This window comes from Euprymna scolopes, chromosome 1 (assembly GCF_053919585.1).
Source record: "Euprymna scolopes isolate OS-2025 chromosome 1, ASM5391958v1, whole genome shotgun sequence".
In the NCBI taxonomy this organism is placed as follows: Eukaryota; Metazoa; Mollusca; class Cephalopoda; order Sepiida; family Sepiolidae; genus Euprymna; species Euprymna scolopes.
This window is the reverse complement of record NC_136482.1, coordinates 198,815,462-198,839,239: the sequence shown is the minus strand read 5'-3', so window position 1 is coordinate 198,839,239 and position 23,778 is coordinate 198,815,462. Positions and strand designations below refer to the sequence as shown.

The 23,778-nt window shown below is 31.8% G+C and overlaps 2 protein-coding genes across 2 annotated transcripts in view; one reads left to right on the top strand and one right to left on the bottom strand.

Moving 5' to 3' along the window:
• LOC145279355 (small integral membrane protein 14-like) overlaps positions 1–23,778 on the bottom strand; it is a 38,863-nt gene that overhangs the window by 1,643 nt on the left and 13,442 nt on the right. Inside the window, exons 2-4 of the mRNA XM_080130718.1 lie at positions 5,507–5,591; positions 1,945–1,993; positions 1,439–1,593 (exon numbers count right to left, since the gene is read on the bottom strand). Coding sequence (XP_079986844.1) covers positions 1,439–1,593; positions 1,945–1,993; positions 5,507–5,581 — 279 coding nt within the window. The 5' untranslated portion in view covers positions 5,582–5,591. The remainder of the gene's footprint in view (positions 1–1,438; positions 1,594–1,944; positions 1,994–5,506; positions 5,592–23,778) is intronic.
• Positions 18,674–19,243, top strand: LOC145282869 (uncharacterized). The gene has a single exon (XM_080132259.1). It carries the CDS (start codon positions 18,674–18,676, stop codon positions 19,241–19,243), a length of 570 nt encoding a protein of 189 aa, XP_079988385.1.

Genomic DNA, 23,778 nt, shown 5'->3' with positions numbered 1-23,778 from the left:
CGAAACAATGAAAGTCAATATACAAAGTGCCTTCAATAAGTTTCCAGACTTTTTTTTTTTTTTCGTATGGGCACTTTTATAGATAGTGCACAATGAAACTCTAGTCCCCTTCAAAGTAATCTCCTCTGGCTGCAATGCAGTTGTTGTACCATTCCAACAACTTCTGGAAGAATCCATACAAGTCCTGTTGTGTTCATATGTCAATACATATATATGGGGGAGTCAAAAGAATAAGATAGATTCTTTAAGAGGAGACTTATTGGGATAATGCTCAACAAATTTAGAGCTTATATGGAGTATGAAAATTAAAAAACTACAATATAAAAACATGAAAATTAAAAAACTACAATATAAAAACATGAAAATTAAAAAACTACAATATAAAAACATGAAAATTAAAAAACTACAATATAAAAACATGAAAATTAAAAAACTACAATATAAAAACATGAAAATTAAAAAAAAGAAACGACAATATAAAAACATATACTCATGCATATAGATTGAATCGTTTATTTAATATGGATGTTACATCAATTAGGGGTGTAGGATAAGTAAACTCTTTATACCATGGTATTTCAAAGCTTAATGCTTTTCATCAGAAGAGGAGAGAAGATGCTTGGTAACATATTAGAGGTGCGACATCTAGTGATAGCTATATTGGGGGCGCAAGAGGAAAGGGGTAATACGTTGAAACTGGAGGAAAGGAAATAGAACTACAGCAATTAATGCGGTAGAGGAGAAAGATTGTTGATATTACATAATGGAAATGTAAGGTCGTATGTAAGGTGGATACCACGTATGCCATGGTTGGATACGGGGGGGGGTCGCTATGTGTGCATATGTGCGTGAACCAAGTGCAAAAGAGATTCAGACAATTGCACTAAAGGGAACAGCGAGGATACTAAAAAGAGCTCTCGGTTGGTTTCAATAAAAAAGCGGGGCAATGTTGGCAGCTGGTTTGGCTGCCCCACACCCAGCATTACAATCTTCAAAGGAAGAAAAATTTTAAAAAAATCAAAAAAATCAGGAAGGATATAGGAAAAGTGATTGAAAGTAGATGTTTTGTTAATCATATGGGGTTAAGGGTTTTATACCTAGAGAAGGGTTTTTCTTGAAATAGGGGACTGATGCGAGGTTTGTATATATTAAAAGGGGTATTCGAATTATGAGCAGACGGTATAAAGAATTTACTTATCCTATACCCCTTATTGATGTAGCATCCTTATTAAATAAACGATTCAATCTATGTGCATTAGTAAATAGTTTTATATTGTCCTTTTATTCTTCATTATATATGTATATGTATATATATATATATATATATATATATATATATATATATATATATAGAGAGAGAGAGAGAGAGAGATTATAGATATATAGATTAAAATCTTTGAAATGAAGTAAATGAGATAAGTTTATGGTTTGTGCTTACGTCTGTTTCTCTGTTAGGTTTCATGTCACCCCCTCTAATACGTCGAAGACTCGTTGGACGCAATAGGAATAAGGCTGTGGCGACCACAATCCAGCCAAGCATTATCATCATCATGCTACTAATGCCTCCATCTGGGCCTTCGGACAGTCCAGGCACTGAAAGAGAAGTAGTTCGATTTCTAAGATGAAACAAAATTTGTCTTAAAAAATACAAAAAAATTTGCTTCTTCATCTTCTGAACTGAAACTCCAGCCAAAAAATATTTTTACAAAAAATATTGGAAATTTCCCATTTAAAGATGTTTTTTGGGTTTTTTTTTTAGTTTTCAAAATAGATAAATTTTATTTATAAAAAAAATTAATCATGGCATCTTTTCTATGATGAAATATGATAATTTTAAATGATTTCATATAAAGATATTTCAATAGTTGATGAAATAGAATTTTGAATGCTTCAAAAAATAAGACTCATTTTTCATGAAAGAATAATGTTGTAAGAAAAACTTACTTTCTGGAAAACATTGGTCATTTGTGCACTGACTTTGAGATGATCGCAACTGATAAATAAAATAAAATTTTTAATTTCAGAAAACATCAAATCAATTGAAGAAAAAGGATTCAATTAATTTTTCAGTAAAAAAAAATTAAATTTCAGTAAAATTAACTTTCAGTAAAAAAAAAAAAAACTCATTTAAACAAAACTTATTTAATAAAATCCTGAAAAGAAATATTCATAGTCATTCCTTTTTTTGATCCAACTCATCACCTGGCATTGTTCAGTTGTAAAATATGCTTAAATTTGATAAATTTATGCAAATTTCATATTTATTAGATTTATAATACCAATACTTTATTGATTTCCACGTGGAACGTTATATGGACATCATTACATGGTATTTAACGTTATATGGACATCATTACATGGTATTTAACGTTATATGGACATCATTACATGGTATTTAACGTTATATGGACATCATTACATGGTATTTAACGTTATATGGACATCATTACATGGTATTTAACGTTATATGGACATCATTACATGGTATTTAACGTTATATGGACATCATTACATGGTATTTAACGTTATATGGACATCATTACATGGTATTTAACGTTATATGGACATCATTACATGGTATTTAACGTTATATGGACATCATTACATGGTATTTAACGTTATATGGACATCATTACATGGTATTTAATGTTATATGGACATCATTACATGGTATTTAACGTTATATGGACATCATTACATGGTATTTAACGTTATATGGACATCATTACATGGTATTTAATATATAGTGATTTTAAAAGTTAAAAAAACATGACTTTGTTACAATAGAAACCAAAAAAATCTAGTTTTCCAGCAAGTCCATACGCATCTAAAAACTTCTGTATATTTGTGCATACGTAGAAGTAACACTAAGTTGACTTATTACTAGGGCTAGGACAGCATATTCCTTCCATTGTTTTGACTCAAGTGTGTATCCGTTGATATCTTGTATGCTTTTAGATAGACAACCGAGAACCACATAACTGTGTCAGATATACACTCGAGAGTCGAAACAATGAAAAGAATATGCTGTTGTCACAGCCCTACTCATGACTGACAAGTTCCAATTTTTAAAAATTTTCATACCTTAGCAGCAACTTTTACCAGCTAAAAACTAAATCAAATTTGCTCCTATCACCTCTATATCACGTTTCAAGTCTGTAAACCAAAAATTGACAACATAGTTTAGTAGAGAACATTCTGCAGACAAAGTCACTTTATATATATAAATTTTTTTATTTGTTTTTGTTAGCAATACTCATTGAACGAATTCAATTATTTATACGAAAGTGCATTTTTACTTAAATACGAGTTGGGAATAATTTTCCCTTTGACCAATTTTGGTACACCCTAAATGGGGAGCGGCATATATTATTTTTAAAATATAATTATCCACTGACACGTGTTTTGTCGTTTACGACTCATCAGAGTGGCTGAATCAAGCGAGATTCGAAATCAGGACCCTATGATAAGAAGCTTAAACCTCTACCACGGGACCACTTCTCATCATGGGGTCCTGATTTTGAATCTCGCTAGATTCAGCCACTCTGATGAGTTGCAGACGACGAAACACGTGTCAGTGGATAATTATATTTTTAAAATAATATATTGTTAAAAGTTCACGTATGTTTCTAGGATAGTGATTTAAAGATTATGAGGGTTTTTTGAAGCATGAATTTAATATTTTTATTGTTATTTTTTTTATATTTCAAGCGGACCTCCGCTCTTGGTCACAAAAAAACTTTTTTGTGACCAAGAGCGGAGGTCCGCTTGAAATATAAAAAAAAAACAATAAAAATATTAAATGCAAAAAGTAACATCGTTTTCCATGCTTCAAAAAACCCTCACAACCTTTAAATCACTATATATGAGAAAGAGATTAGATATTCATTATAAGTTGAAGAGTGTATATATAATATTAAATAATAATCAGGCAAATTAAAATTTTATATGACTAGCAGGGTCACTCGATGTCCAGGATTAAATGAGGATCAATGAATGTTCCACACTTCCAATACTTACAATGTCAATAAAAATCAATGAAAGTAAAAATCAAATAAATTGTCTGCTTTAGTTGTGGATCATCGCGGTGCATCGAGAGGAAGCCTCACATTCCTCCTCAGTGACTTAGTGTCCACAATACATTGTAGTGTACATTGCACTGTAGAGAACTTACTGTTGATTTTATAAAATTTTTATATATAATAGCTTGAATTAAAGTTTTAAATGCAAAAATCAAGTATCATGGTTCGATTGTGCTCTAAACAGAAACATCCATTTCTAACGCGCCCCTGTCTTGTCAAAGAACCTGCTGTTGATTTTGTATGCCAAGGCCTTCTGCTTGTGCAGTTATAAAACTTTTCAAATGAACTTGTGATAAAGTTGTTCCTTCTTTGAATGAATTGTTTTTATTTTTGATTATTGATTTTTGATCAGAGACATTTCAACAAAACTTATCTTCGAACACTCCCAAACAAAGTATGAGGTATATTCAATTTTCCAGACTTCTTTTGTACAGGTATTAAAAATTGTTGCAGACTCTTGTAAATTCAGTATGTTATTGTTATACATACTATGAAATAACTGACCGACTTTAATGATTTCAGGTTCAAATGAACAGCTACAGCAGGAATTGGAATACACTCTACTAAAGCCTGATTGTCACAGCTGGTGAATGTCATAAATGCAATTTGGACGTGACGACACTTTAGAAGAACAATATGCAATAAAATTTAGTTTTAAACTTGGAAAAAATGCCACAAGAACGTATGGAATGCTTCAGACTGCTTTTGGACCATCTTGCATGAATCAAGCATCAGTTTTTGAGTGGCATAAGAGATTCAAGGAAGGAGGGAGTATGTAAGGGATGATGAGAGGTGTGGGAGGAGTAAGGAATCAGAACACTAGAGTTGATTGGCCAAATAAAGAATTTCCTAGATAAGAACCGTTGTCTATAGAGACAATAAGTGCATAGTTTGACCTTAGTGTGGGAACTGTACACCCAATTATTCGCGAGGAACTGAAAATGTGGAAGATTTGCGCGAATGCATCAGTTCATAACTCCATTCTTGTCACAGACTATTTGACCAAGATGAACATCAAAACAGTTTCTCACCCTCCCTATAGTCCAGACCTTGCTCCCTGTGACTTTTGGTTATTCCCTAAGCTCAAGGAAAACTTTAGAGGCTATCATTAGACAATTGAGGATGAAAGAGGCTGTTACGAGGGTCATTGACACACTGACAAAGCAGGACTTCCATAGAACCTTCCAGAAGTTGTTGGAAAGGTACAACATGTGCGTTGCAGCTGGAGGAGATTACTTTGAAAGGAACGAAAGTTTTATGTGTGTACTATCAATAAGAGTGTGTACTATCGATAAGAGTGGCCAGACGAAAAAAAAGTCTGGAAACTTATTGAAAGCACATTCTACATTTGTGTTAGAAAAGAAAAAAAAAATTTGGAGTCGGATAAGGAACGTACAAAGAAACGAAGAGGATTTGAAACTTACAAGGTTGATCAATCTCCTCATAGCATGTTCGTGGCTCCAAACGCATTCGCAAGGATCAAAATCTCCACTTGACATCTTGAGAATTCTGAAATTTTACAAAAATTTTGTTCGACATGAAACACAAATGCAAACAATTATTGAATAAAAAAAAAATTTTAAATTCAAAAAGTTTCAAATAATCGCAATAATTTAAATATGTTGCTTTGATTTATAAAACTTTCTGAAAATTTGTAACTGATTTCTTATAATTTTATTTGTCTATACTGCACGATAACTCTTGGGTGTGCTCCAAGGGTTTTTTTAGTGCTAATAAAAACAATCCATTTTTGGGACTATTTTACCATATTTGTCCAAAATTTTCTGCGTATGTCTATTTAGCAGTTTTGCATGGTGCTGAACTCAAATTTAAATATGTTAAGGCCTTGGGGACTTTTGGGACTAAATGGGGGGGGGGAGACAAATGATGGCCTTGGTCATTTCTTTTTGCATGGTGCAGAACTCAAATTTACATATGTTAAGGCCTAAAACTGCACCGTTTGTTCATTTTCACCAAGATTTGACTTCCCTTGGGGACTTTTGGGGCTAAATTGGACGGCGGGGGGGGGGGGGGGATAAATGCTGAACTTAGTCATTTTTTTAATGCCTCGTTCACTGTGCACTCACGGGGAACCATGCATGTTTCATTTGTTTCTTGGTCAGGATACTGAGCTTTTATGTTTTTATAAACATTTATCAAGTAAGGAAAAATTTTTATAAACATTTTTCAAGTAAGGAAAAATTTTTATAAACATTTTTCAAGTAAGGAAAAATTTTTATAAACATTTATCAAGTAATGAAAAATTTTTATAAACATTTTTCAAGTAAGGAAAAATTTTTATAAACATTTTTCAAGTAAGGAAAAATAAAAATGGACGGAAAACAAAATCTATAACCCCCCCCCACACACACACACAAAAATAAAAGCATTCAAGGTTAATTAAATTATAAAAATCATGTTTTATTCAACGAATATGCATCTCATGAAAAAAAAACCCCCAAAAAAACAGCATTTTGATGTTAATATTGTAAAAATATGTAAAAAATCTTAAATGTCAAAAAAGTGATAATAAACCGTGCATTCAAATGGTGAATCATCGTAGCTCATTTAATAGAACACCAAACTGTACACAATGGTGTCGTGAGTTCAATCCCAACCCATGCTGATGACGGATGAAAGCTAGAAACATGCATGTTCATACGAATTACTCAGACAATTTCTGGTCTAAATATTTGAAATTTTACATAAAGTGTGTTCAGAGATAGGGCAAGCTTTTTCATCAGTTTGGGTCGAAAATTTTTAGTTACCAATATATAAATGCATGTATGTATGTATGTTTGCATGTCTGCCTAAAACTTTCAATAGAGGCGACGGATTTTACCAAGATCAGTATCGTTTTGAAGTTCGACCTTTCATACGACAAATATCGAAAAATTGGCTAAAAACATTAATATCTTCCCCTTCAACTAAACACTTTTCTACGGGGGGGGGGGGGGTCACTTCTTTTTGCCGATATTTTTTAAAGTTATCCTCTCCTTTAGATTGTCTAACCTTAATTTTAAAAAATGTCACTCTCAGTTTGGCAGTGGTTGTAACAGCATAGACGTTAGGTTTTTACCCCGTTCTTTTCTTACTTCGCGATACGGGTTCGAGCCTGCCTTCCTACTTCTACTTTTTTTTTTTGTTTTGTTCAACAGACACATCCAAACACCCGGGCAACGCCGGGCCGAAATACTAGTATATATATATATATATACATACATACACACACAGAGAAACACACTTGTTCCTTCGTGTTAAGGTTACCAGCTGTTGAGCAAGTAAAAAGTAATCCATAAGAAATTGCATCATCCACAAAATATTTGACCAATTTATTTCTAACACGTCATCAATAATCAAATAAGATTGACTCATTTTTTTTTACATGTGAAAAGGCGGAAGCAATTCATTATGGAATTGAGAAAGGGAAAAATGAGAAAATATACAATTAATCTCGATCCGCAGAATTAATTTGACAATAAAAAAAAAAAAAAAAAGTCCTGATAAAATTTGACTCTGCAACATTTATCTTATTTAGATTAATTATTGTAAGATGATTACAATTTACGACATGGTGCACTGTCTTGGTGAAAAATACCTTTTTAATTTTCTTTTGTGGCTGATTATCTGGTGATTTTTTTTTTTTTTTTTTATTCAAATGTATGGAGGTGCCTTCAATAAGTTTCCAGACTTTTATGTACAGACATTTAAAATTGTCGTAGACTCTTAAAAATTCATTATGTTATTGCTATACATTTTATGAGATGACTGACCGATTTTTATTATTTCAGGTTCAAATGAACAGCTACAGCAGGAATTGAAATACATCCTACTAAAGCCTAATCATCACAGCTAGTGAATTTCAAAAATGCAATCAGGAAGTGAGGACACTTTAGAAGAAAGATATGCAATAAAATTCTGTTTTAAACTTGGAAAAAAATGCCACAGAAATGTATGGAATGCTTCAGACTGTTTTTGGACCATCTTGCATGAATCAAGCATCAGTTTTTGAGTGGCATAAGAGATTCAAGGAAAGAGGGAGTCTGTGAGGGATAATGAGAAGTGTGGTAGGAGTAAGGAAGTCAGAACATCAGAATTGATTGGCCAAATAAAGAATTTCATAGATAAGGACCATCCTGTGTCTACAGAGACAATAAGTGCACAGTTTGATGTCAGTGTGGGAACTGTACACACAATTATTCGTGAGGAACTAAAGATGCCGAAGATTTGGTTGAGGTTTGTCATAATGCAGAGGATTTGCACGAATGCATTAGGCCACAACTCCATCCTTGTCACAAACTATTTGACCAAGATGAACATCAAGACACTTCCTCACCCTCCCTATAGTGCAGACCTTGTTCCCTGTGACTTTTGCTTATTCACTAAACTTGATTATTTCTTTTTCATGGAAAGAAATGAACAAAATCCATTGCACACCCCAAAATACATAAACAAGTAGCAATCATATACACGCACAAATATATATATGTTTATGTATTCATGTGTGTGTGTGTGTTTGCATATATATATATATATATATAAAATGAAAGATACGAAATAAAAGTTATATAAAAATTTATTATATCATCAAAACAATAAGGAAACATTAAGGTGAAAATTATGAAAAAAACAAAACCTTAAGACCATTGCATTTCAAAGCTAAATGCTTCTTATCAGAATAGAAGGGCCAAAATTTTACAAAATGCAAATATAGAAAAAAAAAAAACTGGAAAAAAGAAAAATATATTAAAAAAATATTAAATTTTGCATGCGTTCGAATACCCTATATATTAAGTTTCATTGGCCTCCATACATGAAGCTTAATATATAAGGTATTCAAACCCATACAAAACTTTATATTTAGGTTTAAAAAAAATGGAATTTACTAAGTAAAGGTTGAATGACATTACGAATATACATGTGTAACGTAGTAGCTATTGGTTCATATTTTAATTTTTAACCTTGCAGCAAACATGTCTTTAATGCTCAGGCATTAATGTCAAAGGAAAAAGTAAATCGTAAGATAAATGTTTTGGTTTCGATTCTCAGTGGTGATGTGCGAGTCATTTTCAAAAAAATTTTTTTTTTTTGACTTTTTAAATCCCATATAATAAAATACGAAATCTGCATTATGAAAATATATTTACGTGTATTTTATGACCAGGCAATACTGGGCGGCCTGGTAGTGTATGTATATATATATATATATATATATATATATATATATATATATATATACACACACACACAAACACGTATATAATATGCACATAAACAGAAGAAAAAATATTTTATAAACGTTTTATTTAAATATTTTGTGGAAAAGTTTTAAAGTCTTATTTTTATTAATGTTATGAAATTTCCACATAAAAAAATATTTTTAAATTCTTTGGAGAATTTAAAAATATTGTTTTATTTTGTTTTTCTACCTTTTATTTTATACTGAAAGGAATGTGGGGGGGGGGGGGAGACTTGCTTGCATGTTTTTTGTTTATTTTTTTAATTATTGGAATTCTTTGAGATGAGTAATTTGTGTACTTTTATTTGTTTGTGTTGCGGTTAACCACCTGACGAAGGCTGGAGGATTAGTTGGCTGAAACGTTTTGAAACAACAAAAAAGATGAGGATAACAGTCTGCAATAAATGATTTTTTTTTATTTTTGTTTTAATTTTTTGTTTATAAATGATAGCATCCACACAATAGGAGGATTTTTCGGTGAGACAAAAATTTAAAATAAAATTTTCATCCCTGACAAAGTACATTTTAAGAACGGATAAATTCTTCCAAATCAAGACCTGTTAAAAATTTTCAAGTCAGTTTAAATTACTTTCTATTCAGCAGTTTAACTGTTTCCAAATTCCTTTCAAATTTTGAAGAATCACAATACCTAATTGCATTTTTTTTATTTCAATAAATAATTAATAGAAAAAAAAAAAAAAAAAAAAAAAGAAAGAAAATTTTTTGTAGTGGATCTTGGCAAAGGGGGAAGAATTGCAGTTTTCAGAGCCGAAATCTACCTAACTAATATTTATTGTGGGTTAGTTTTTTACCTTGAAGTAAGTTTAAATTTTTTTTTTTTTAGCTTCTTACATCAAAATTGGCTTTCCATAAGTGAAAAATTTACTTTCACCTTGACTAATGTTTGCGCAAAATTTTAAAAAATTCAAGGAATGGTTATTAAGAAAAGTGAACAAATTAACGATTTGGGGGCAATTTTAACTCCTATAATGTTATCCCGGAAAATCCGTTCTGGCAAAAAATTACTTTCACCATGACTAATGTTTGCGCAAAATTAAAAAAGAAAAAAAATTAAAAGGTGTGGTTACTGAGAAAAGTGCAAACAGATGGATGAACAAGAGTGAATTATGAGGTCCAATCCCTCTTTTGTCGGGGGGGGGGGGATATATCAGCATGAAATCGACACCCGCTTAAAAATATGAAAAAAGTGACAACAATTCAACACTGAAAAATAAATTTGATAGAAAAGGAGTTCAAAAGAATGCAGCTGAATTTTCTTGCTTGTCAATCTGACCCAGATTTCAAAAATGAATGCAGTCCTATCAAAATAAACATCTGACAAAAAACAAAACAACAGTTGTGTTATTATGAGCATTATCACCCGTTATTCACTATTCTGCATTAGACTTTTAAATGGGCAAAGTTATAGCCTGTTGATTAAGAAAAAGTCATTTATGCCAACTTGTTGGTTTAATATGGTTAGATTTGAGCTATTTTTGTATTCTGTATTAAATACTATTTATTATCCCTAAATTCGACATCTAACAAATACCATAATACTTCGTTCACTGCAACTTATAAATGTCCATGCAACATTTCAGCTTAGATTAGCCAAGAAGTGTTGAGAAAAAAATGGAACAGACTATATATATATATATATATATATAGTCATCCACATTCAGTACTGTTTCACAGCCCATCAGTGTGGATAGACAAGCAACTATCTCAAGCCAGGATCAAAACCTGATGGCCCAAATGACAGTCGGCGCTTCAAACCGTTGCGCTATAGGGCTGCTACTATGCGCGCAATGAATTAACAATGTTTGTCCAAATATATATATATATATATATATATATATATATATATATATATATATATATATATATAGAGAGAGAGAGAGAGAGAGAGAGAGAGATAATAACTAAAGCAATCAACTAGCATTTATGCAATGTTCATGATTTCCACTTGTGTGAACACTCTCGATTGTCATTGTATTCAACCAAATTTGACGTTTAATAATTCTTAATTCCCTTCGTTCCCATGGCAATTGTCTGGTGGCCCTGAATTAGAGGTTCAGCAAACGAAGCAAAAGGTGGCTTCATGGCTGAGTTCAAATCTCATGACCAGCAGGAATTGTTACCCTACACTGATGATTACATAAGTATAAAACACTAGTGTCTGTAGGTATAAATAATGAATAATCAATATTAAAATATATATATATATATATATATATATATATATATATATATATATACACACATATATACACACACACACACATACACATATATATATATATATACATACATATGTATATATATTGTTGTTCATGGCTAAAAACATCCAAAAGTAAAGAAAGAAACAACAAAATTAAATTTTAATCTTTCAAAAAAATAAAAAAATAATCGATATATTAATATCGTAATATTTTTAATGTATGTACGTATAGGTGTCGTGGTTTCCAGATTATTCGATCGGGAGATCCTATTTATTAAAAAGGAGAACAGAAGGCAATAACATACTACAAACATAAAATTATTTTTATAAAGATATCGATTCACTAATTTAATGTTCGTAGTATGTTATCACCTTCTACCCTCCTTTTAATAAATAGGATCTCCTGATCATCGAAGACCCAATGTAAAAATAAAAATGTTTTTGGGCTGTACGTGAAACTAAAATATATCTCCTTGATCTTTTGGCTAGGATTTAAGGGTAGTATGTTTTGTCAAAAGATGATATAATTATCTCAAGGCGTTTCTGTTCGCGCTGGGCGTCAGTATAATGAACCAATGTCACAGACTCTTATCAGGCATTGGAGATAAACCGTAATAAGCAGATATATTCTAACACTACATTAACCAGATTACTTTAATACTTTTACAGTTTTAACAAAAGGCCTACAATAATATTGTGAGGCATTCATGCCGAACGTCCACATAATGCGTAGCAGCAATATACTACATGTAAAATGCCGCCGTGGAATTTCCATAGGCCCCATTAGTGTAAATAATTCTTTTATGGTTCATTATATTAAAAAAAGATTTGACTTTTTGTAACATTCACCTGGGATGGGTTGAACCGTCTCCTCTCATAGGGCACACAGCATCCTGAACGGATAATTATACGCAATTAAAACCTCTTAATTTATCGTCGTTTTATATTTATTTGGTGTTCGTTAATCTTTGTTCGTTCATTTGCTTTGTGCCGGTGTCTATTCGTGAAATCTAGGTTATTTTAAATGGTCTTCTTATATTCAACCTTTTTTTTCTCCTACACGTCTGTGTGCGACCACTTATTGTGTGGAAGCGTGACGCAACGAATAAATATGTTAACTAATAATCAGTTCACAGTTATAGGTGCATCTACCACTCGTCTCTCCGTGGATAGGATCTAAAAGAAAAAAAAAAAAAAAAAAAGACTCTTCAATCTAATAGGTCCCTCTTTGTCAACTAAGCTTCAACCCCTGTCCCATCGCCGCAATGTTGCATCTCTGTGCTTATTTTACAAATATTTTAATGGAATGTGCTCTGATGAACTCGTTGCTTGTGCTTCCTCGACGAACATATCCTCAGCAAACTTTAAATGTTATGTGCTTCAAAGCAGAATAAATACTTATTTTAAAATCAATATTTAAAATATTGCAAGGGACTTCATCCGTATTTATAACTAATAAAACTAGTAAATGGTAATATGAACTATACCAAATACATTGAGGACATTGCGAAGGCTGCTGCAAATAAGGTGAGTTCTCTCTATCATGCCAGAAGACTACTTGCCTAAGGATACCCTGTACATCTACAAAGCCACCATTCGGCCATGCATGGTGTATTACTGCCACGTCTGGGCTGGTGCATCTAACACTTGTCTCTCCCTTTTAGATAGGATTCAAAAAAGAGTTTTCAATCCAATAAATTCCACTTTGTCAACTAAACCCCAACCCCTGTCCCATCGCTGCAATGTTGCATCTTTGTGACTGATTTACAAATATTTTAATAGAATGTGCTCTGATGAACTCGTTGCACTAGTGCCCCCATGACGTACATATCCCTGACAAACCCGCTTAGCAACAAGGTCACACCCCTTCACTGTTGAGGTTCTAAAATGCCAGAAAGCTTTCTACTTTAATAGCTTCTTTCCTCAAACAACTAGACTTTGGAATTCCCTTCCTGCTACCTGCTTCCCTGACTGTACTGATATGCAGAAGTTTAAATGTAATGTAAACCAACATCTTGTTAATCTTTCCTAGGCATGGTTCCAAATAGTAGCCCCTTAAAAACAAGTGACGATATGCCGTGTTAGGGGTGAATGTGAAAAAAATAAAAAAAAAAAAAATAGGAGGTGTTTTTTTTTTTGTTTTTTTTTAAAAAAGTTATTCGTAGAATCAAAATGTTCAGATAAATCGAAAAATCAATTGAGACGCGTGAAACCCTGTGGAAATTCCATGATTTGTTTCATCACTTTTCCATATAAATAGAAGACGTACCCAGCGCTGCACATAACATTAAACTCCTTAAAAATAAAAAATAAAGTAAAAAAAAAAAAAAAACGGAGAGAAACTGAGACAGTTCACTTCTTGTAAGTGAAAAAAAAAAACTTGAATTGAGATCGAAACCAAAACCTAAAGACAGTGAGTCAAGTATGATAACCAGTAGGCCAGCTTGATATGATCTTTGAAAAGTGTTTTCAAACCTACTTATTCTTAACATAAGGAATCTGCTATATGAACGATTCGTGCATGCACATTCATGAAATAGTTGACATAGATAAAAATCTGATGACCCCCCACCCACCCCAAGTAGTAATTTTTCAATTTTGACCCCTTAGCAGCCTTTTTTCTGGATGAAAACCAATTAAAAAGTTTTCCACATGTCTGAATATCCTATATACTAAATTTTCAAATCGGTCGATCAAATATTTATTGAGTATATAGGCTGAGAAGTGTCCTCACATATTCACATTCACACTTTTATAAATATATAGATTTACGGTTAATTAGAATCTTTCTCATCAAACAATACATACTGACGTCACAATTAGAACAATTTTTTCTTAATAATAAACCATACAAGAGTCATTCCAAAAGTAAAGCCTCCTATTTTTTTTTTTTTTTTTTTTACTCAAAAAGTTGAATAGGAAAGTGATACCATTAAAATGATCTTTTATACTCCAGAATTTATTTTTCTACATAGTCACCACCATTTGCAATTCATTTTTGCCATGGATTCAATGATGCATCTCTGCTTCTGATGCACTTCCATGACAGGTATTGCTTTCTTAGAGTATCACAACGTCAATATCTGCAACAGAGATATGAAACTTTCAGGGTCATGAATGCATAAGTGCAGTCATCATAACAATGCAATTTGCAATCCATTCTGATCCATTTGGGTGAATCCAAAAAATAGGAGGCATTACTTTTGGAATGCCCCTTGTACTCTAACAATAAATTATAATTTCAAACAAAATTTGTTTTTTCCATAAAAATTGTTACTTCATTCGGTTAACGGATTCACAATTTTGTACATTTTTTGTGTTTTACTTTTGACACCGTGAAAAGAAGTCACGTGAATGGTATGGGGGAGGAGGGGGGGGGGCAGCATAGATATTTGATAAGGAAAGCTCCAATTAAATAATTTAGTTTTCTCCCACTGCAAGAACATAGACAGCGGGGGCACTCTGACTTGCAAAAAGTGCCTGGACAGCCTCATCGGCATTCCCTGGTGAGGGCACCTCAATTGATTAGCAATAAACTAATCCCTCTCAAAGAGAGAAAGCAAAGCTTGAACCTCCTAGAACTGCACAAAACGTAATTCCCACCACAAAACTTCTTGTAAGTGAAAACAAAAACTTGAATTGAGATCAAAACCTAAAGACAGTGAGTCAAGTACGATAACCATTAGGCCAGCTTGACATGATCTTTGAAAAGTGTTTTCAAACCTACTTATTCTTAACATAAGGAATCTGTTATATGTTTTTATGCAAAGTATCACTAATCATTCATCATTTCATATGAATCCATAGATTCTATTGTGGGTATTGGTTTCCCCGATATTTTTCTAGTCAGAATTTTAACTAGAAAGATATTGGGACTTACAGAAGGGACCACATGAAGGTTGCCAACATTCTAAATGAAAGTGACTTTCTGGAACAAATTGAATTCGAACTTGGAATGCCCATATTTCATCATGTTATTCTGGTCGTGTTGTCGTCACTCGTATTAGCGATTGCCGAGGTTTGTATGCTACGTTCAAGGCAAAAGCAAAATTGGACTCAATAAGAATACAAACACAGAAATATACATTGTGTATTCGACTTATTGATAATGAGCATTTAGTTTTGAAATGCCATGGCCTAAAGAGGTTTTTTTTTTATTCCTCTTTCTGTAACCCTTACTGACTTGATGATATAATAAAGTTCCTATGTAATTATACTCTTTATCTTCTTAATATATTGCTTGCTCCTCTTAACCGGGTAGAGCTTTCTTTTTATCTGGATAAGTTTGCCTTACAATTGAAATTTTTTTTTTAGCTTAATTTTATTACTGTAGATGTGTGTGTGTGTGCGTGAAAAAGAAAGGGAAAAACTTTTAATCAACTGAACATCTCATGAAATATCAGATATTCAAAAGCTTTCAAAATAACATGCAATGTTTTTGTCATCCAAAAAAGTTGTTAAAATGTTCTAATAATCAGGGTAGACATGTTGTAAATATCATGTCACACAAAAAAGAACAAAAAACATCATATGTAAGTTTTTCACCGGCAATAACACCAATTATCAGAGACAAAACATTAGACATAAATAAGAAGCATTAAATTCTTGAAATTGTTAATCATTGCAAATTATTTGTTGTTCTTTGTTAATGCATTCAAATTCAAATAAAGAAATTAGTCCAATGTTGCCACATCTGGGTTACTGCACATCTGCCACTAGTCTCTCGCTCCTAGACAGGGTTCGACAAAGAATCGCCAACCTAATAGGTCCTGAATTATCAACTAAACTCCAATCTCTGACCCATCGCCGAAACGTGGCATCCTTGTGCCTGTTTTACAAGTATTTCAATAGCAAGTGCTCTGACGAACTCCGAGAATTAGTACCCCCTCAACATAAATACCCCTGACAAACACAACAAGCAGCAAAATCCCACCCCTACACTGTAGAGATCTCTAAATGCCGTAAAGACTTCTACTCAAATAGTTTTTTCTCTCGGACTGCTACACTTTGGAATTCCCTCCCGGGGCCCATGCTTCCCTGACATGCAGAAGTTCAAGTGTAATGTGAACTGACATCTTGCTGCCCAGCTCCCAGTATCATATATAAAAAGATTTTTTTTTATTGACGAAATAAAACATTTTTATTGATGAAAAAAAGATTTTTATTGATGAAACAAAAAAGATTTTTATTGATGAAACAAAAAAGATTTTTATTGATGAAACAAAAAAGATTTTTATTTGATGAAACAAAAAAGATTTTTATTGATGAAATAAATAAGTTTTTTATTGATGAAATAAATAAGTTTTTTTATTGATGAAACAAAAAAGATTTTTATTGATGAAATAAGATTTTTATTGATGAAAAAAAAAGAAAAGATTTTTATTGATAGGGTAAAAGTTCAGAATAGTTAACACTTGAGAACTTAAAAAAAATAAATCATAATTTTCTTCTTGTTATTCCTTTCGAGATTTCAACGACGACAGACCTTATTAGAATGAAATTTTCTAATCAATTTAGATTTCATGTTCATAACTTTATATTTCACACTTTTTTCTATAAAACCCGCCTTCTCGACAATCGACCTTTAACAATTATCAAAAGCTATAGACATGCTTGGATTGCCATGGAATGTTGATTGTCAGAAAAACAGATTTTATAGAAAAGTGTGAAATAAAACGCAATGTTAAAACTTGGCAGTTTAGAAAGAGAAACTCATTCTAATGCGTTTGATATAAATCAAGTGTTATTTCTTTTGTTTATTTACAAGTTATCGAGTGTTAACTATTCTGTACATTTGTTGATTTTGATATTATTCCCAAACAACTTGTTACTTGAATGTTTTTATTTAAAAAGGTTGTTATAATTAAAAACAATTTATAGCAAGTTTAATCGTATCCATTTAATATTTACTTATAAACAAACATTGTTGCTCCTCTAAAAATTGAACGAACTAGAAATGGAGATGAAAACCATTTTATTTTAACTCAAGTTTAGTTGGTTGTTTTATGGCATATCAACCCTTTTCAGGTTATTTAATCCCGAACCCAGTGATTTTGAAGAAAAACATTTTAATAGAATATGTTTGTTGTTTTCAAGTCGGTTTCTATTGAACCCATAGTTGTGACCCTAACAGGTACTACTAGTCCGGGTCAGAGTGGACCTGGGAGCAATGCCAATTAAAGGGTGGCTCCACACTCCCCAAAGCCTGCAAGCTGGGGCCTCACCATCGGATATAGTTTAAGGTCATATCCAGGACCTCAATTCAGTTTAGAGATAGGAATAAATTTTTAGGTCTAGATGGTTCATCTTGTAATATTGTAGTTAAACCTTCAGTGTTGAAGCTAAATAGCTATTAATTTATAATCCCAGAACATTTATAAATAGACAATAGAAAAAGAAATCTTTTTTCTACTTTCATATATATATATAGTGTGTCACGAAGTGATGAAAAGAAATCAAATAAAGTGCTCAATCGTGAATGTGAGAGCTAAAAATACAAATGTTCATTTAAAAAACTATATATACATATTCCGAAGGTGAACCAGTGGTTTCATTGTATTGAACCAGCCATCTGTGGCTTATATGAAATCAGTACAGCTCATCAGCATCTTTGAAAAAGCGAAACAAAACTAAAATAAACAGAGAAAAACACTGGTTAACGAGTGGTGTTTAAACCAGTGTTTTCCTGTTTATTTTCGTTTTGTTTCGCTTTTCCAAAGACGCTGATGAGCTGTATTGATTTCATATCAGCCATGGATGGCTGGTTCAATACAATAGTTTTTTTTAAATAAATGTGTGTGTGTGTGTGTGTGTGTGTGTATTTATGAATTGGGTAAATGGTTAGCCGATATCCATAAACCTGTCCTGGAAATATATACCGGTTTCTGCATTCCTGATTCTTTTCGGATTGCAGAATTTATTCGTGATGTAAAGGGTTCATCAAATACTGGATATTCATGTTCCTATGACATATCCAGGTTGTTCACCAATGTGCCTTTGCATGAAACTATCGGCATTTGTGCTGATAGTCTTTATCGTGGTTTCCTAATTAAACCCTCCTTTCCTGGGCATATATTTCTTGAGCTCATGGGTCTAGCTATTAAATTGGTTGAATTTAGTTTTGACGGGAACATGTATCGTCAAGTTGATGGAATAGCAATGGGAAGTCCTTTGGGTCCAACATTGGCTAATATTTTTGTCGGGTTTCAAGAAAAACTTGTTTTTGATCGTTTTCTTAAACCGGTGTGCTATTTGCATTACGTGAATGACATTTTTGTTATGTGTTCGTCCTGTACGGAAGCTGAGGAGTTGTTAGAACAATTAAACTTACTTTACTCTGTATCGACGTTTACTATGGAGGGTGAAGTTAATGACTCATTACCGTTCTTAGATGTTCTTATTGAAAGATCCGGTATGAGTTTTACTACTAGCATATATAGAAAACCCACATTTACTGTCCAATACATTAGCTGCGTTTCGTTCTCCCCTAAAATCAGAAAATTAAATCTGATTAAAACTTTAGTGCATCGGCCTTTGTTGATCTGCTCTAATACTAAACTAGATGCGGAACTCCAAAGCATAACTGAGATCCTTTTGGCTAATGGTTATCCTTTACACGTAATTCAAATATGTATGAGGGATAAAATCTTGACGTTTAAAGGTGGAACGTTTGTGGGCCTCAGAAATGTCCCATATATGTGAAACTCCAGTGGATTGGTGTCAAAAGCCAGGAGTTTTCGCATAAAATTGCTACACCCGTTTCATGTTGCCATTTTGCAACGAAGGTCCGAACGGTGTTTGGGACGAGAAATGCTTTCCTCTCCTTTAAAAAGGATGGTATCACTAACACTCAATATAATATGGTTGTTTATGAATTTAATGGTCAGTGTGAAGCTGACTACGTGGGCCATACCATGCAACGTTTGGAGGTTAGAATTTCCCAACATGTCCCCCCTTCGATACGTAGGCACAAAAAAAGGCCAACATCCGGGCGTTTACCAACTCATATGTCCGCCATTGGTGAACATTTATTACAGTGCTAAATTTGCACTGACGGATACACGGATGAAACTTTCTCGGTTTTATACAGAGCGTGCTCGAGAATTCACTTAAAAATTCTCCAGGCTGTATACATTAATTTGCGCCAACCATCTCTGTGTAAGCAAAGAGAGTATACCCATAATTTAGAACTTATGGGTATTTGGTGAGATTGTTTCTATCTTTTTTCTCCTATTCCATATACAATATTTTTCTTTTTTTACCCTCGCTGTTAATTTATGGTCTTTTGACAACGTTTTTAAACAATGTTTTCTCCCCCGCTGCCAACGTATATCTTGAAAAAAGGGTTGGCTGAAAGACGTCTAGATTGTTTTTTTTTCTTGCTCCACTTTTTTTTTTACCTTCTTTATCTAATGTAGACTTAGGAGAAATATACTTTAGAAGTGTATTTTGGTCTTTTTGAAAGTTTATTTGCAATGGTTTATGTTTAAACTACAAAAAAAAAAAAAAAACCCTCAGTAATTAATCATGACACTACGTTAGGAGTTCTTAAAAAGTATTATAAAATTATGTACCCATAAAAATCTTTCTATATATATATATATATATATATATATATATATATATATATATAGAGAGAGAGAGAGAGAGAGAGAGAGAGAGAGAGAATTAATGACAAAAAGTTATATTCCAAAATTCATGATGTTGACCATCTTATAATTTGTTCCTTTAATTCAGTTGACTTATACAATTCTTGACGGTATCTGTTTCGTAGCGCAAAATCAATCACTTAATTTAATATTGAATTAGTATAGGGAACAGAAATGGATCATGATATTATTATGAGTTTGTTATGTAATTTATGGATTAGAAAAACTAAAGGGTAATAATCGTGATATTAAAAATGTATTTATAGTAATCAGACTAAATATTGATCTAAAAATAAAATGTATACGATGCAACAAGTGATTATTAATTGATAAGTAGTTTCAAATGTATGATCCAAATGGTTTAATTGTTAGAATGAATGTATAAATCAATGTTATTGTTATAATAAGATATCTCTATTGAAAATCTATTAAGATAATCTATATATTTTTTAATATATATATTATTCATTAAATTAACGTCTATAAATTCATTTCGGAATTATTAGTTAAATTTAATAAATAAATAAAATTTAATTAAAGTTCATAAGAGAGGGGGTTTAAAGCATAAGGAAAACCTGGGTCGGATATGGTCTATAATTTTTAGGTCTAAACAATATTTACAAATCTTATTAACTTGAATTAAAATTAGTATTAGTTTTAACTTAAATATACATTTATTTAATTATAATTAAAATAACATAAAACATACTTATTAGAGAATTAGGATATATACAATGATAAACAAAAATTATACTTAAATAAGGAACAAGTTCGAAAAATGTTTATTAAAACTAAATTGTCGTATGTAGAATTGAGTAACGTTTGTGAAATGTAAAAATTAAAAATATTAATTTCAATATAAATAATAATGATGGTGCTGATGTTAATTTTTTTTTTTTGACGAAGGCCAGAGGAAGTTGGCCGAAACGTTGTGGACCAATAAAAAGATCCAAAAACAACAACTAATAAAGATGAGACTAATAGTCCGAAATAAAAATAAAAATTAACATATAATGCTGATCTCAAAAAATGAATTCCAATTAAGGAATAATATATATAGATGGTGCTGATATTGATAATAATATGAATAAATAAATAAATAAATAATTTATTAATGTAACTAATTAATTTACAATTCAACATTAGCAGATATCAAGTATAACTTAACTTATTATTATCGATTGAAATAATCTGTAAGACTAACATTTTGTAATGGAAAAATTAGTGAATTAATTCATAATATAAATCGATTTAATTTTTTAAAAATAATATTAAGTGAAAGACATTAAAACTAACTTATTAGTTGAATATGGATGTATGTTCTTTGTGAAAATAAAAAAATAAATAAATGTAAGTAAAGTTAATTTCGCTAGCTTTGTTTCAAGGGAGGTAACTGTCTCACTTTAAGTAAATTCAATTATTGACAATTACGATATAAGGGAGTTTTCAGATTATTTTTAAATTTAACAAAACGTAATATAGTTTTTGAATTGTATGATTTTAAAAATTATAATTGTAAGGATTGATAAGTTGGATTGTAATAACTAATAGATTTGAATTATGTATGGTTTTCAATTCGTATCAATTGATTAATTATGATAACTGACCGAAGTGATCAATTTTTTCTTTTTTAAGCTTAGTTTAGTTTCATATATACAAAAATGTATAAATGTTTATAATTTATTGATATTATTTTCATAAGAATGTATACACAAATTAGAATGAATAAATTTACTAATTATTAAATAGATTTTGGTGGAAGATTCATAAATTAATTAAAATTGTTAGTACGAATAGTTGGGTTTAATGACTTTGTTTGATAAAAATTCAATATGGCGAAATGGAAAATATAAAGGTATTTGCAGCTTCTCTTCCAATTTTCAGATTTTCATCATGTCAAATCACATTTCAATCCCTTTTGAGGGATTGATTTTTCCTATTTCTTATGATGAGTTAAGGGCATAATAGATTCACTGATTGATATAATAATTAAGTGATTGATTTTGCGCTACGAAACAGATACTGTCAAGAATTGTATAAGTCAACTGAATTAAAGGAATAAATTATAAGATGGTCAACATCATGAATTTTGGAATATAAATTTTTGTCATTTATTCTCTATATTGCTTTGTAATTACATTGAGCTTCTTATATAAGGATTGACATATACTAAGAAAATATATTTCTACAGAAATATATATATACTAGCAAAAGTACCTGTCGTTGACTGGGTTCAAAAACAGCCTACAGAAAATGGACTGATTTATGAAAGTACTAGCAGGGGTACCCGGCGTTGCCCGGGTGTTTGGAGGTGTGTGTCGGTGGTGGTGGTGGGGGGGGGGGAGATCAAAACAACCCTGTTAAAAAGAAAAAGTCGTTGGCCGGGTGTTTGGAGGTGTAAAAGAAAAAAAATGTTTTAGTAGAAAGGTAGGCTTGAACCCTGAACCTTTGACGCGTCGGTGGAAAGGAAATGGAAAAAACCCTGCGACCTAATCATCTCGACCACGGGAACAGATGAATTGATAAGTGTGTTAAGTTGACGTTTATAAAGTAAAATTAGCAGGTGCGAGAAAGTCGCCTGATGTTTGACCTAGTTTTGCGCTGGAAACCAGTTTGTTTTCCCCCGCTATGCGGCGATCAAAAAATATCTTGAAAATAGCTTGTAAAAGTCAGGTAAATTAAAGATAGCTGCGACCCGAGTTCCTTAGTCGTAGATATTATTATTTAGACAGCATATAAAAAGTTTTAAGAAGGAGCGAGCCAACCGAGAATGATGGCCAAAAAAGCCTTTTGTAGACATACTCAAAAAGCGAACACACATACATACATTTTCGCTTTTATATATATAGATGATAGGTTATGAAAAGGAAGGGTTGTAAAGAGATAGCTTCGAATTTGGGGGTATCAAAACCAAAGCAAAATATGATGAAAGTAAAAATAAAATAGATAAACCCCATAATTTATTATACCACACCTGTTCACACTGAAACACTTATCACAATATTCTGTGGATCTATATTAAAAAACCTTGTTAAACTTTGTGACATATTTCCATTCTATGAAGGTCAGGTGCGAATGAACACCCAATAATTTTATTATACCAAAATTTCTTCAAACTGAAACATAATTATCAAAGTATACTTACGCAAATAGATATGAAAAGTCTTTGTTAAAGTTTGTGCCATATTTCCATGAAGTACAGGCGCAAACGCAGACCCCACAATTTTATTATACCATCCATATTTAAGTTAAAACATACTTATCAAAGTATTATTATGTACATCTATATCAAAAACACTTATAAACGTTTTTTTTTTTAATTTGCTGAAAAGCAAAATAAGTGTCTATTCACAGCTGAACATTTTGCTAACCGCATTTAATTTCCTCTGATGATATGAGCCAGTATTGAAAATCCATGGATTAAGGAAATCATAAACCCTTCTATATATTCCTTTTGTCAAACAATAAATTCTTAATTCGAATATATGTGTCTATATGTTGTTTTTTCAGAATTTAAATATAATCACTAAACTTATATATTGCTCTATGCTTAAATATTGAGCTTCTCCTTTTTGGCTAGGATCGCCT